Source organism: Gavialis gangeticus, unplaced genomic scaffold (genome assembly GCF_001723915.1).
Source record: "Gavialis gangeticus isolate Ggan-Ray unplaced genomic scaffold, GavGan_comp1, whole genome shotgun sequence".
Taxonomy (NCBI): Eukaryota; Metazoa; Chordata; order Crocodylia; family Gavialidae; genus Gavialis; species Gavialis gangeticus.
The window spans coordinates 56,115,427-56,129,517 of record NW_017729032.1 but is presented as its reverse complement, the minus strand read 5'-3'; the positions used below and the strand labels follow the sequence as shown (position 1 = coordinate 56,129,517).

Here is a 14,091-nt window from a genome sequence, read left to right as displayed (position 1 = left end):
TTCAGTAGGAGTAGATCTAGTCTTAGTGTAAAAATATTCCTGTCAGATCACATAATAAAACAACGGTATAAAGTAATAAGAAACAATTTGGAGTCTGTAATCCTTATAAATCTATCTTTGCATTCTGCTTTGTATCTCTGCCAATTTAATTTAAATTAACTCGCATCTGATGTACTGGAGACTTCACAGAATTTGGCATTACAACAACAATAATTGCTTTATAACAGTAACCAAATATAGGACTATGTTTCAATTAAAGGGGCCACTATATTCAATTTAGACACGATAAGACAGTCGCTGAGAGGATAAATACCAATTATTAAAGTGTTTATGGGCCTGTTCTCTAGGTAGCAATTAGTCCTGAAAAGCCTCACTCACAAGAGGTTGTGTCATGCCTGTTTGAACACAGCCCTGACTGTGGTTAAGAGTACTGGGAGGCTTTTGAATTCACAGGCCCTGTAGGATTATCTCTATGCCACCTACTACACTGTGCACCTAAATGCTAAACAGAATCTGGTCCTCTGTTAGTTTTTACTAGCATAAGTTGCCTCTTGGACACCCCATGGGACTTTATGGAAGAAGTCCTCATGTCTACAATGGTGTAATTCAGCTGCCAATAGTGGTATTGACAGTTACACCATTGAAGAAGAAGTTAGAAGCTGGCTCCATTAACAATAGTTGCATGAAAGTATGAAGAGAATGGGTGCTATATTTGTGATTCAGAGGCTGAACTTTCTTTCAGAGAAACAGTTAAACTTTGGCAAACTGTATGTAAAAGGGTCCAGAAAAACCTGTATAAATTCACAAATGAGCATATTTATTTTAGAGGCAACGATTTTTGTGGGTGATATCTTTTACTGAACCAACTGCATGGCTGGGACGCATTTAGACAAGATTTCAAATTCATTCTTTAGGTCAGTGAAATGCATCACATTTTGAAAGCTTGTCTAAGCCTATCCTAGATATGCATTCGGTCCAATAAAAAGATAAAACAATGCCTGCCTCTTACATATGTTCTGGACCACTGTAACTACAACATCACTCCAATACTACATATTTATTCTAGTCACTTACTAATATTAAACTAAGCAAATATGTTGATGTACATTAAGTTTGACCAGCAGAGGGTTCTTAAAGAGTCAATGGACAGGTATAAACAAATAAAAGTAGTTTTCTTTTAAAAATGTAATTTTTAAAAAAATACTAAAATTACATTAAAAAAATTAAGTACTCAGACACTCTGAATTAACCAGTGGACATAATTCCAACATCAATTTGTTTTGGTGACATTTTTGTGAAAGGGATGTTATCCAGAATCCTATATCCAGTTAAATGTCAATGATGCTAATGAAAGGCAGACAAGACTATACAAAAAAAATCTGATACATAAACTTGGAACCATATTCAAATTTGCCAGGAAGTCTGTGTGAGCACATGTAAAAGATAAAGACAGCATCACTATTACAGATATGAAGCTATGATTGTGCCATTTTCCATGCTCCAAGATGAAAAGCACTGTTAATAAAAGGGGAAATGGAGACAAAAAAAGGGAAAGAAATCAAAGAGAACTTTAAGTCATCTCTTTCATGATTAATAGTCTTCAAAAGGCAAATGTTGCATGCACTAGTTCCCCAAAAAGCTAGACACAGCTCTTCCATTTCCAATGTATTCCCTTTCTTTTATTTTCATGAAGACAGGTTTGAGAAAGCAGACCGCTGGGAAGAAATGCTACAAACTTCTAAGTTAGTGAAAGAACTTCCAGCTTCACTAGTATATTCTGGGTAGGAAGAACTGGAAGAGATTATGTTTTTCAGCCTCTGAAGTGCAATAATCAATAGCAGAAGAAGAAAAGCTAAGAGACTGAGAAATATAGAAACGTAGACATAGACATTTGATAAGCGGCCAGACGTTGAATCCACTGAAGTAGACAAGGATGTGGGATATAGCTCTAGAAAAGTCCCATTTTCCATGTTTCCTACAAACCCAGATGAAGGGGCAGGTTCTGACATTTTGATCTGAGTGTTTTAAAAACTGGGAATTGATCTTGAATTCAAAGGCTGTTCAGTGACATAAAGGATGTATTCTAGATCCTTTCATTTTGACATTTCAGTGCAGGTATACCAAGTCACTACACAATCACGTTTATCCTTCAATTCTCAAATCCGGGAGTAATGCAAGATACTGTATCCGTTAGAACTGCAATGAAAAAAAAAGAATATACAGTTAATTTACTATTGTTCAGTATGAATTGCTTACCTAATACACTATTACTTCAAACTTTCTTTTCATTTTTTCCTTAAAGTTGACCTTAAGACAGCTGATGATGATTTCTGTTTTGTTCGAATTCCCCAAGCAGGGAAAAGAAGTAAAGTTTTTCCCATAAATTATTTCAAATATACCCTTTTAAAGAGAGATCAGTGCAATCCAACAATCTCTGAACTTTGTATGGGAAAGAAGTGCTCAACAACAACCCCAAAGCTGTATTTCACTGCTGATGATATCTATATGAAGTCAGTTGAAGCCCTGAATCCAAGCACCCTCAATATTTGTGGGGTAAGGAGAGGTTTCATAATACAGATTTGAATTTTTTGCCTAAGGGTGTTCCCTATCTATGTCACACAGTCACTTGTGCCAGTCTACAGGATGCTCAACCTGAGCTGTAATGGATGTTATTCCTATTGCTTTCAAGCCTTGCAGGAGGATAGAGTGACCGGGCAAATGCCGTTTTATAATATACAGTGAAAGGTTGCGTTATAATGTGAATTCCTTCATGTCGGGGAAATCTTTATCAAAGGCAGGATTTCAGGAACTGACCACACTACAGAATGCAACCAATAAGTCTTAAAACTGAGCTCAGAAGGAATTTATCTTGTAGACAAAGCTAAATAAGGAATGAAAAATTCTCCTTAAGAACTTAAGCTTGCAATCTCAAAGTAGAGTTGTTCAGCAAGGTTACAGACAGTAAATCTACTGCCTCTATTACAGCCGTGTCTCTCCAGCAAATAGAATCTGGGACTTTGCTCATTTAGTTATTTTATACAGGTCTACAGTATGGTTATCTATTTTTTTTTAAGATTGAAAAGCAGAAATTAGTCATTAGCATACTGATCCACTGTTGATTAGGTGCCTCAATAAAATACAGTTTTCAGGCAAATCCTTCCCTATGCCCACACCCAGAGGCAAATATCAGAGCAAACAAATGGGTCTTCTGCTTCAGCAAACTCAAGGTTAGATTAGAAGGACCTCTTGGAAAGTGCCAGCTTTTAATTTTCACTCATTTTTTGACTAAAGAAAAATACTAGAGCAATTTTTCTGTTTCAAAGAACTCCAGAAAGACCAAAAAGAGTCAGAATGCTTTTGATACTATGGATTCTGGGTTTGTCTTCTGAAACATGTCTGCACCCCTAACAGTTCTAACGTTGTGTGGCACCCTGCAGCACCCTCAGAAGGACCTCATGGCACCCTAGCTGAGAATTACTGGTCTAAAGGAAGCAACTCCAAAGATGCAAGGAAATATTTTGTCTCCAGCCACTCCAATTTGGATTTAGAGTCTCAGATGCACTGAACAAATCTCAAGAAGTCAGTGTAAAATGTGAGTAGGGAAGAGGCCTGTGCTAGGGTTCCTTTCACCAACTTGCTAAATTATCAGTGCGATGTGCTTCATGAGCATAGGGTGAAGCTTAGTGACCGCTAACATTCTGATTTGGTAGCACTTAATCCCATGGTTGGCTAACTTTGTACTAATATCACAGCTCCACAAGGTACAAGGGGATGGAGAATCAATGACATTTTCTATACACAGTAAACTAATCCTGGCACTGTCTACATGTGCTTTTTTACCATTGGATAGTAACTGAGTCTGACGGGACTGTCTGACAGTGCTGTAAATTAGTCTTCAACAGCCCACTTACTGTGAACTCATAGACGATGATGCTTTACTATGCAGTAAATTACTCTACTGCACGGTAAAGTGCATGTGTAAACGTGCCCACTAGGTGTATCTACACATTCATCAATATGCTGTAATTATGGCACATTAATTTTTGTAATGACAAGTACCAACTTAATGTGGTGTAATTGGTACTGCTGTATATTAACACAGATAAGCACTTTTTTAGTGATGCTAATGTACATTAGACTCAATCTGCTGAGCATTAGCACCGGTTTTGCCGTTGCGCTGACACAGAGTAGAATTAGTCTTCTCTGCATGTGCCCACTGAGTAGCAGTTTACTACATGGATAAACCCTTTGACTTCAATAGGGCTATCTGCAGCATAGGTATCACTTGATATGAGTAGAAGTGGCAGAATCAAGTCCTTAAAATTACTATGTTATTTTGTCGTCTTTTTCAGATGCCACGCTAAAGCTAAAGTATCTTGCTATGTTTCCATGAAAGTGTTCCAACACTTTTACCCAGGATGCGCTTACCTTATAATTTTACCTTTGAAACTTAAATTTCCTGTCAGTTCTCTTAACTTAATTAAGTATCTATTTCTTCAAGAGGCTGACATTTTCACAGGCTGTGACAAAAGCAGGAATCCATGCTAATGATCCTCAAGAAAGATGAGACATGTTTCTGCTGGTGCTGCTTCTTCTCTGGCAGACTAATAAAGGCCTTAAGAGGCACCTACTAAGAGTGCTAAGAAATCTGCCTTGTAGTCACTATAATCATTTGCATATGGTTACCCATCATGCTTTGCACTGCAAGTTAAGTTAGGAGGCTATGCTATATGCCATAAATAGATCTAAGTTTTGTCACCGTTACTTAGATACTAAGTGGTAGATGGAGTATAATGATACCATTCTTTTTCTTCTGTAACCCCGATTTTGTTTCCTATACCTAGATATCCCAGTGAGAGAGTGCATTATAAAGTCTAGGTAGTTAAATACACTACCTTTGTTTTACTGTAAAACTAGTTTTATATACAGGCTTCCCAGTGGCCCAAGATGCATCTACTAAATAGTAAGAGGTGTAAAACTGCACCAATGGATTTCAGGTACTAAAGGCTGTCATTTTATATGGTATAACTTTATACTAACTTGTAAAATATATTGGGGAAAAATTGTTTTAACTTTGGTTTTACTTTCCCTAAGAACGGTATTTAAAGCATGTCATGAAATCACTTATAGCAGACCCAGCAGGGAGAGACCCTTTGGTACTATCCTTATCTTAGTGGTTCGAGGAAAACTAGTGGAATAAAATGTGCTGATTTCATATTCTGCAGTGAGTTGAGTGTCTTATAGCAAAGCTTATATATGAAAGAAATTTAGCTATCAAAGATTTTTATCTTTGATTAATCAGAGTGAAATACAGATCCTTCATTAATTGCATTCCTCTATAATAAGTTATGGAATTAATTCACATAGATATTTTAATGTGGAAAAAAGTTATTTTTGTTTAGAAATCTTTACAAGACTTTCAAACAGATATGCCTTTCATTTACAGTTAAGCATTTTGACCTCAACTCAACAAAGCACTTTGGCCCCTGGCTAGCTCTAAGTATAGGAGTTATTCCATTAACTTGAATAAGATTAACCATAGGCCTATAAACAAGTACTGAGTTGTCTCCAAGTCCTTTTTGTTGCATAGCATTGATTAGATGGCTAGCATTTTTCTTTTTCCTATACACCGAATACTTTATATTTTATCTGATAGTGATACAAAAATTTCATATTCCATAAGACAAAAGGCCAGAACTTTTAGAATCAAGAGGATTTGGTCCAATGTATATGTGAACTAAAAGGAACATACTTGGTACACTTGTACATGTGACGCAATTAACATATACACATGACGAAAATGTCACTGTGTAGCTTAATAGTATCATAGTCTACACATGCAAAACTTTTAGGGGGTTTAAATGACTTTGCATTGTTGCAAACTAAACTACATCTGGATGTAGTTCAGTCTGCAATGTTGCAAATTGCAATGATGCAGCTGTCAGCACACCCCCCAGCCATGGGAGAGGCAGGCAGGCTCCGCAGAAAGAAAAGGATTGGGCCCCTCACCGCTTCTGCGTTCAGCAGGCACCTAATATTTCACTCTGCGGTGGTGGCACCTGCCAGGGCCACCCATGCAGGCTGCTAGCAGGGTAGGTGTTGCCTTGGCTTGGGGTCAGATAAGAGTTGGATTGGCCTGGATGCTGCCGCTGAGCTGGAGCAGTACCCAACCCACCAGCAGCCTGCCTAGGCAGCCCCAGGATGCGCCACTGCTGCAGAGGGAAGGAATGGAGCTCCCCGTAGCTCAGGGGTCTTTTGGCCCACCAGCAACTTGCCTCCGGCTGCAGGGAGAGGCAGGAAGGCTCAGGCAAAAAAAAAAAAAAAAGGATCAGGCCCCTTGCCATTTTTGCCTTTAGCAGGTGCCTGCTAAAGACAGAAGCTGCGAGGGACCCAATCCTTTTTTCCTGGTAGAGCCTGCCTGTGGCCAGGGAGGCGAGCTGCCAGCAGGCTGAGTGGCCTTTGAGCTGCAGGGGAGTCCCAGTCCTTCCCTCAGGAGCAGTGGTACCCCCTGGGCCACCTAGGTAAGCTCCTAGAGGGCCAGGTCCTGCCCCAGCTCAGAGGGCCAGGTGCTGCCCCAGTTTGATCCAACTGCTCCTGCTGGAACCCTGCCAGGTGCTGCTTCCTAGGTGAGCTCGAGGAAAAGGTGGATTGGGCCAGGTGCTGCCTCCTAGTTGGGGCAGCACCAGGCCCTCTAGCAGCCTCCCCCAGTGGCCCTGGGAGGGTACTGCTGCCATGGAGGGAAGGACTGGGATCCCCCACAGCTCAGGGGTCACTCAGCTCGCTTGCAGCTCAACCCCTGGCCATCAGGGGTGGGAAGGGGAGAAGGATCAGGCCCCTCACCAAAATATGACAGAAAAATTGAAATGGTGGGTTTCAATTAAAAAACAACCACTTCAGTTTAGGGGGCATAGAATAAAACCTTGGGAATTAAACCCCCACCACATGCACAAGCACCCTAAATGATTGAGGTGGACTGGGACTCTTGTCACACTCTGGAGAGGATATGGATCAAGACAGCAATTTCCCTTGCTAGCATAGGTGGCTTCAGTGCCAAAGTGGTAGGATGGAGATTTCTGGATGAAGATGTGTATTTATGTGGTTCCAGAGGAGAAGCCCCATACTAGACCCAGTGGACTGTCCAGATGCGCTTGCTTGTGTGGTTTGTGGTTCTGCAGATCTATTTGTGGCATTGTAAACCACACACACTGCACATGCAAGCATTCCCTGCACTGGTAATTTGCAGTGCAGCAGGGGTTTTTTTGAAACTAGGAGATCCCGGTGTCAAAAACACCCATGCCAAAAAAAAGCAGGGTGGCACGCATGGCAGCAGCATGCACCACCTGAAACCAGAGCCTGACCAACCAGAGTCATGTTCCAGCTGCCAGCCAGACTCAGTGCACCTGCATCGCCACCACTGGAGCCCCAGGAGGACCCCAGGTAAGGCTGCTGGGGCCAGCCCAGAGGCTGGACCCAGCCTCCCCTACCCCACCCAGGACACCTTGCCACATGCCAGAGCATGGATGCACAGGCATTCCTCAGGGACGAGTAGCAGCGGCACAACTACATGCCACTGTTATTTGTCTTTGGGGAAATGTGCATGCTTATTTGGACATGCCCAATAATGGTAAGCCCCATGCAGTTCTTCCCTATGCCCATGATTTATGAGCAGTTTAGGGCTGGCAGAAACCATAACTTGCCTACCTTTCCTGTATCAAATTCCTCCAAAAAGAACCCTAGCATCTTTTTTCTTCATGATGCATTTTGTGCATTTCCATCAGGACAGAGGGTCCAATCCTGTCCCCACTAAAAACCACTGGGAGATGCAACTGACTTCAGTGATTTTACAGCAGAGTTAAATTTGTCCTAGTGAAACAAAATTTTGAGAAAAGACAAGTAAACTGACCAACTGACAAGTAAACTGACCAAGGAGTAAAACAAAATAATGAAGTGAAGTCAGCACTAGCCTTGTCTATAATGGTTTTAGTCTTCTCTTCTGCAAGTTTGGAAAGTTTTTTGTATAAGGGTAAAATGTGAATTTAAGATGCAGTTACTAGTCCTGAATAACTCTGTTTGCTCAAGCTGTCTGCATTTTTCTCAGAGACCTGAGGAAGTGTACTTGGTACCCAAAAGCTTTTCTATCTCTCTCCCAACTATATAGTTGGTCCAATAAAAGATATCACTCACAAAAAGCTTTGCCCCACCATGTGTGGACACACTAACTCTGGAATAAGTGCTTTGTTTCTAGTTAGCTTAACCATTTTCCTGAATAGCGCACTGTATAAAAAAAAGCTCAATCCCTAAAAGAAAGGCTCTTTGCAGACCAGATGGAGTGCTTGATTACACTTGGACAATCCCATCTTCAGATTTTCTCAGGGGCAGCTGTGCAGCCTCAATAAAAGGGCAAGGGACTGGAGGGGTCCACAGTCATCAGACCCAGGCTCCAGCTATCACAAGCCCCATATAATTTCTTTCATAAACTGATGAAGATGCATTTTATAATTGGTAAGGTTTTTGCTGCCTTTCCCTAATCTGATTGTAAGGTTCTCCCAGAAACACAGTCATCTGTTTGCATAGACTGAACTGACTGAAGCTTAGTAAACAAGTGACTTAAAATCCACCTTCACTCCATGTTGGTTTAGCTTTACAGTCCTATAAAGTGTAGAATTAGAAAGTCACCAGATATGATGACTACAAACAGATATGTTGCATAACATGGTACCATTCTTTTCAGAGTAAAATAGTCATAGAAAACTAGGGTTGGAAGGGTCATTTAGTCAACCCCCCTGCTCAAAGCAGGACCATCCCCACATTGATCACCCCAGCCAAGGCTCTGTCTAGCTGGGTCTTAAAAACCTCCAAGGATAAAAAGTACACAACCTCTCTGGGTAATCTGTTCCAGTGTTTTACTACCCTCCTAGTTAGAATAAAATTCCTAATATCTACCCTAACCTTCCCTTGCTGCAACTTGAGACCATAGCTCCTTGTTCTGTTATCTGCTACCACTAAAAACCATTTAGCTCCACCATCCTTCAAACAGCTATTTTCCTGTCAGCTGTTACTCTTGTATTCATCTTCTAAGTGTACTTCCCCACAGACCAGGATTCTAAGTTATTGCCTGTTCACATCTTTCCTCAAATGGCACCAGCCTGAAAGGCTATTTCTTGGGACAGTTGGAACAAACTTGTTTCAAGTAATACAAACACCATAAATGAATAAGATACCTGGACAACAAACATCTGTAAAACTTTTATTAAGTGCTAAGCAGTTCTACGAACAAGTTGTGGTCCCACAATTTAGATCAAAGTGAGCTACAGATGAGACTGCAACAACATATCTCAACAGATTTCAGGGATACAAGTTATAGCCATATTGGTCTACAAGCAAAAGGAATAATTTCCACCTAGGAGAAATTTTACTACCTATGCTTGAAGAAAGGTGTGCACCCAAAAGCTTACAAATAAAGAATTTGTTTGCAAATATCTAGTTGGTCTAATAAAAGATATCACTTCTATCCAGAGGTCTGATTCCTACAATCTCAACATAAACACATAATAAGCAGGGTACTTTGTCAGATAACCTTGGCTACCCAGTGCTATAAATCCCTTACAATTCAATTGCCTATAACCTATCTCTCTGCGTATCTTGATGGAGCCATTCTATTTCATCCAATGACCTCAGTGAAAATGCAATTTAATATACCAAATTCACAACCCCTCGGGCCTTACAAGATGAAAAGCAAGGAGCAGAGATAAGTCTAGTAGATTCATTTTCTTCCGAGTCCATCAGTCATTGATCTTATAAAATTTCTTCAGAGATGGCACCTTGGTTTCTTTCTTGCCTGCTGTGACTATAAAAGTTAAAAGGTATTTTAGATGTCACAAAGGTTTATAAGTGCTCACAAAGAGTGCCAAATCACTGAAAACACATACATTTTAGGTCTGGTTTAACTAATATTTTTGCACCATAAATAGAGCACCATAAATAGAGATTAGGAGGGTGTATGTAGTTTCCTTTACCCGAGTATCTGAACAACAGAAGCATACACACTATCAAAGTTTTACAGATGAGAAACTGAGGCACTGCAAAAACTCAGTGGAAGCTAGATGCCTAAATATCTCATCAGTGACCTGAGAAAGAATGTCTTGCATTTGAAAACTTGTCTAACTTTATCCCAATTACATAGTTTGTCCAATAAAAGATATCACCCAAAGTAATCCTTGCTTCTCATATGCATATCTTACCCACAGTTACACAGGAAGTCTAGAGGAGTACAGAATCAGACCAGGCTTCCCAAGTTCCAGGCTAGTTCCATAACCACAGAGCCCCAAGGGGTGGAGGACTCCAATGTGGAGCTCCCATGTGTTTGTTTATCTGTTTGTGTATATATTTTATGAAAAACACAATGCAAACCACTGGCGGATGCCATCTGTGAGGCTTAGGCTGCAGCGTAAAGGAGGATTGGAGCTGCAGATAGCATCCCCTGACATCGGGGCAAGAATGGGCAACCTCCTGCCTAATTAGAACCAATTATGAAACAACAAGGTGTGGTAGACGAGTAAGGTGGGCAGTTAGCCGAGGAACAGGTGGGCAGGTCAATGGTGGACTGGCCCCAAGAAGGTCCCCTGTTACATCTTGTTTATGTACCTTTACACTGATGGATAAAGTAGCTCAAAATCCATTCTATTTCAGCTCTCATCTGAGCTGGACAATTAGTACTAGATTTGATGTGAAGTGGAAACCTGTCCAGTAGGAACCAAACTGATAGCAACTATTTCATATTGGCCAATTAGCCATACTGACAGTTTTCAATATAGTCTGTAAAGATTTTTAAGTGGTGTCCTACAGTGAAAAGCATCTTATTCTGTTACGGAGTCACTAAGGGCATTTTTACATGTGTTGTGGGATGCAGCACCAGGCACTTTAATTAGTGAGCAAAGCTAATTAAAACACCTGCGCATCATGTGCATCAGTGTCCCTGCGTGTCTCCATACTGAAAAAAAATGGCAGAAGGATGCTCTGAACTAAAGCTCATCAAATGTGTTTTATTTCAAAGTGCCCCACCACCATTTTTTCAGTGCGAGGATGCTGATGCACTTGCCACAGAAGGCTGCCGGAGCACATCAATTTCTGTGCTCCAGCAGACTATTTTCAGAGTATTGGAGCAGGCTCCCCACACATCTATAGGAGCTCTTAGTTACTTTCCTAGCACTGCTGGTTACTTTTAGAATAAGAGTTGGATATAAACCAGATTGCTTATTTGTATTTCGCTGTTTGCGGCTGGCTTAATTCATTCAGTTGCCCAATATGGTAACAAAGCTATTCAGCTAGCTTGAATTTATATCAGGATAGAAATGCTCTGAATAAAGTTTCTCTTGTTGAAAAGAATGCATGTTTTGGTATAATAATTTGCTAATTATAAAAAAAAAAAAAAAAAAAAAAAGAGAGACTAGTATTGGCAAGTTGGTCAACTGCCCAGTCAATTATTGTCAATTAACGGGTCAATTGACTACATATTTTTGACCAGTCAATGGTTACAGCAATTTTACCAAAAAACCCCACTACTTTTTGTAGTTTTATTGAAAGTAATATGATTTAAAAATTTTTTTTGACATATTTCCCAATGAAAAGTTTGTGCTATCCTGTGTATTGTTCAGACTTACTGGCAATTTTTTACAATTTTTGACTGGTTGAATACCCAACCCTAAAAAAAAAAAAAAAAAAGCAAACAACGTTTATCATTATCTATAGTTCATTTTTTGCATCTGACATAACAAAGCCCATCACTTGTTTCTTGCAACACTAAGTTCCATAGTCTAGGTACAGCTTCCAAGCAAGTTCTACTGGCTATGCTCATGTCCTCCCCTCCTGGTCAACATTTTAAACACTACTCTGGTACACAGCTTTCATGAGAGATTAGTCATGGCAGTTACGCAAATAACTATGGCCAGTACCAGAGAGCACTGTGACTCGAGGCAGACATCTCGAACTGGACTCTGTGCTCTGTTTGATATCAGATAGATTTAGAACTGGAAGGTATCTAAATAACATTGGTGATTTGGCCCATATTGCCTCAGCAGGTCTTGCGTTCACTTCATATAAATACTGAATGATACAGGAGACAGAATAGAGCCCCAGCAGATAAGGGCTTTGGATATTGAAGATTAGTGACCTGTAATTACCCTTTGAGTTTGGTATGATGTCAATTTTCTGATGGGAGTTCCTTGTGGAACTCCAAAGTATAGTTATTCTCATAGGTATTTAACATTTTACTTTCTTTTTTTTGTTAAGGTAAGGAACATCATGCTGATATTTGATTTACAAGTCATGTTTGAGCTAGAGGAATGCACATAAAGTAGTCATACTGAAACAGCACCAAGGACACCAATTACTCTAAATATGTCTTCCTTCCCATTTTGAGATGTTTCCATTCCTCCTTGTTGCCCTTTGGAGAGACTGAACAAATACCACAATGACATCTGCCAGGAGGAGTATGGATATGCTTTCCTTGTCTATGGAATAATATAGCAACAAGTGCAGGCTCTCTGCTTCACTGTAACGATGCCTGCTGAAGAACGATCCAGGAAAGATGGAGCATTCAGGCAGAATGCAACCAAATTATGCAACCGCTCAAAGACAGTTTAGAATACTTTATTCAATAAAAGCTAGAGGACAGCTCTAGAGAAGAAAAAGCATAGATACACAGCTGGAAATTGGCCACAACAGAAAATAGGGAGGTATATCTAGTTCATTCCCCTGCCAGAAGGCAAAATCAGCTATCTATTCCTGACAGATGTTTGTCTAATATTATGATTAGCCCTCATGCTATTCTTGCCAAGACTGACTGTGGCGATTGAAAAACCACAGCTAGTCATAACTGGTTTTTTTACATTTCTTCTAAATGATGCACCCTTCCTCAGCATAGGTCAGGGACGGGCAATTATTTCAGGCGGAGGCTGCTCACTGAGTTTTGGCAAGCTGTCAAGGGCCACATGGGTAGCCCCGCCCCTTGACAGGTGCCCACCCCTGGTCCCAAGATGGTGACCATGAAGTCCCGCCCCCAACCTCTGACCTTTGCCACAAGAAGTCCCTCCCCTTGCCCCTGGAAGTACTCCTTTGGGGAAGAGGGTTTGCCATCTTAGGGGAAACTCCCCTCCCCCCAACAAATGGCATACTAAAAACCAAACACCCATAATAATTTTTTTTAAATTAAATTCAAAAATATTTTTGTCCTGATTTGTGTGTGTTTGTGGTATATACGCAGAAGTGATTGCATATGGGGGTTTGTGGGGATGTGTAGATGTATGTGTGTGGGTATGGATGTGCGTATGGTAGCCATGTAGTGCAGAGTGGCCAGTGGGCTGGCAGGAAAGTGGTGGAGTGGGGAGCAGAAGCCAGTAGGAGCGTGAGGCCTGCACCAATGTCCCAGGGCCAGCGCTGGTGGAGCCCAGAATGGGGAGGTAGAAGTGTGGGGTGCAGGCTGGCAGGGGTCTGTGGCGCTGGGCTGGGCTGCACCAGCAAGGAGAGCGGGGAGTTGATTGGCTGCATAGAGCCTATGCTGGCCCGGAACCCTGTGCCTCCCATCTCTGGGCCCTGCCAGTGCTGGCCCTGGGACACTGGTGCAGGCACCACACTCCTGCCCAACTCCCACACACCCATTCACTCCCAGTGCCCCCACCTCAGACCTATGGTACAGGCAGAGACCAGCACATATCCCTGACCCTACACACCCCAGTGGGAAACAAGCTGGTGCTCAGTGCAAGTGGGAAAGTGGCCACCCCGCCTTCCTGTGGCCGGCCTTGTGGCTTTCTGCTGCTGCCACTTGCAGCCTGCGTGGGGCTGTCCTGCATTTCTGCCATGTCAGCAGTGATGACAACCTGGGCCTAGAGTGAGTGAGGATTTAGTTAGGGAGCTTCTGGAGGGGCTGGACATTTTTAAGTCAGCCGGCCCGGATGATCTTCACCCTAGAGTCCTGAAGGAACTCGCTGGGGTCATTGCAAGTCCCCTGGCGCGGCTTTATGAACACTCATGGTGCTCTGGAGAGGTGCCGGAGGACTGGAAGAGGGCCAACGTGGTTCCCATCTTCAAAAAGGG

The 14,091-nt window shown here is 41.6% G+C and overlaps 1 protein-coding gene across 1 annotated transcript in view; it reads right to left on the bottom strand.

Annotated features, from left to right (window-relative positions):
- Positions 1 to 273: 273 nt before the first annotated feature.
- Positions 274 to 14,091, bottom strand: part of SERTM1 (serine rich and transmembrane domain containing 1) — a 34,961-nt gene continuing 21,143 nt past the window's right edge. Inside the window, exon 3 of the mRNA XM_019525570.1 lies at positions 274 to 2,196. Coding sequence (XP_019381115.1) covers positions 1,686 to 2,009 — 324 coding nt within the window. The 5' untranslated portion in view covers positions 2,010 to 2,196 and the 3' untranslated portion in view covers positions 274 to 1,685. The remainder of the gene's footprint in view (positions 2,197 to 14,091) is intronic.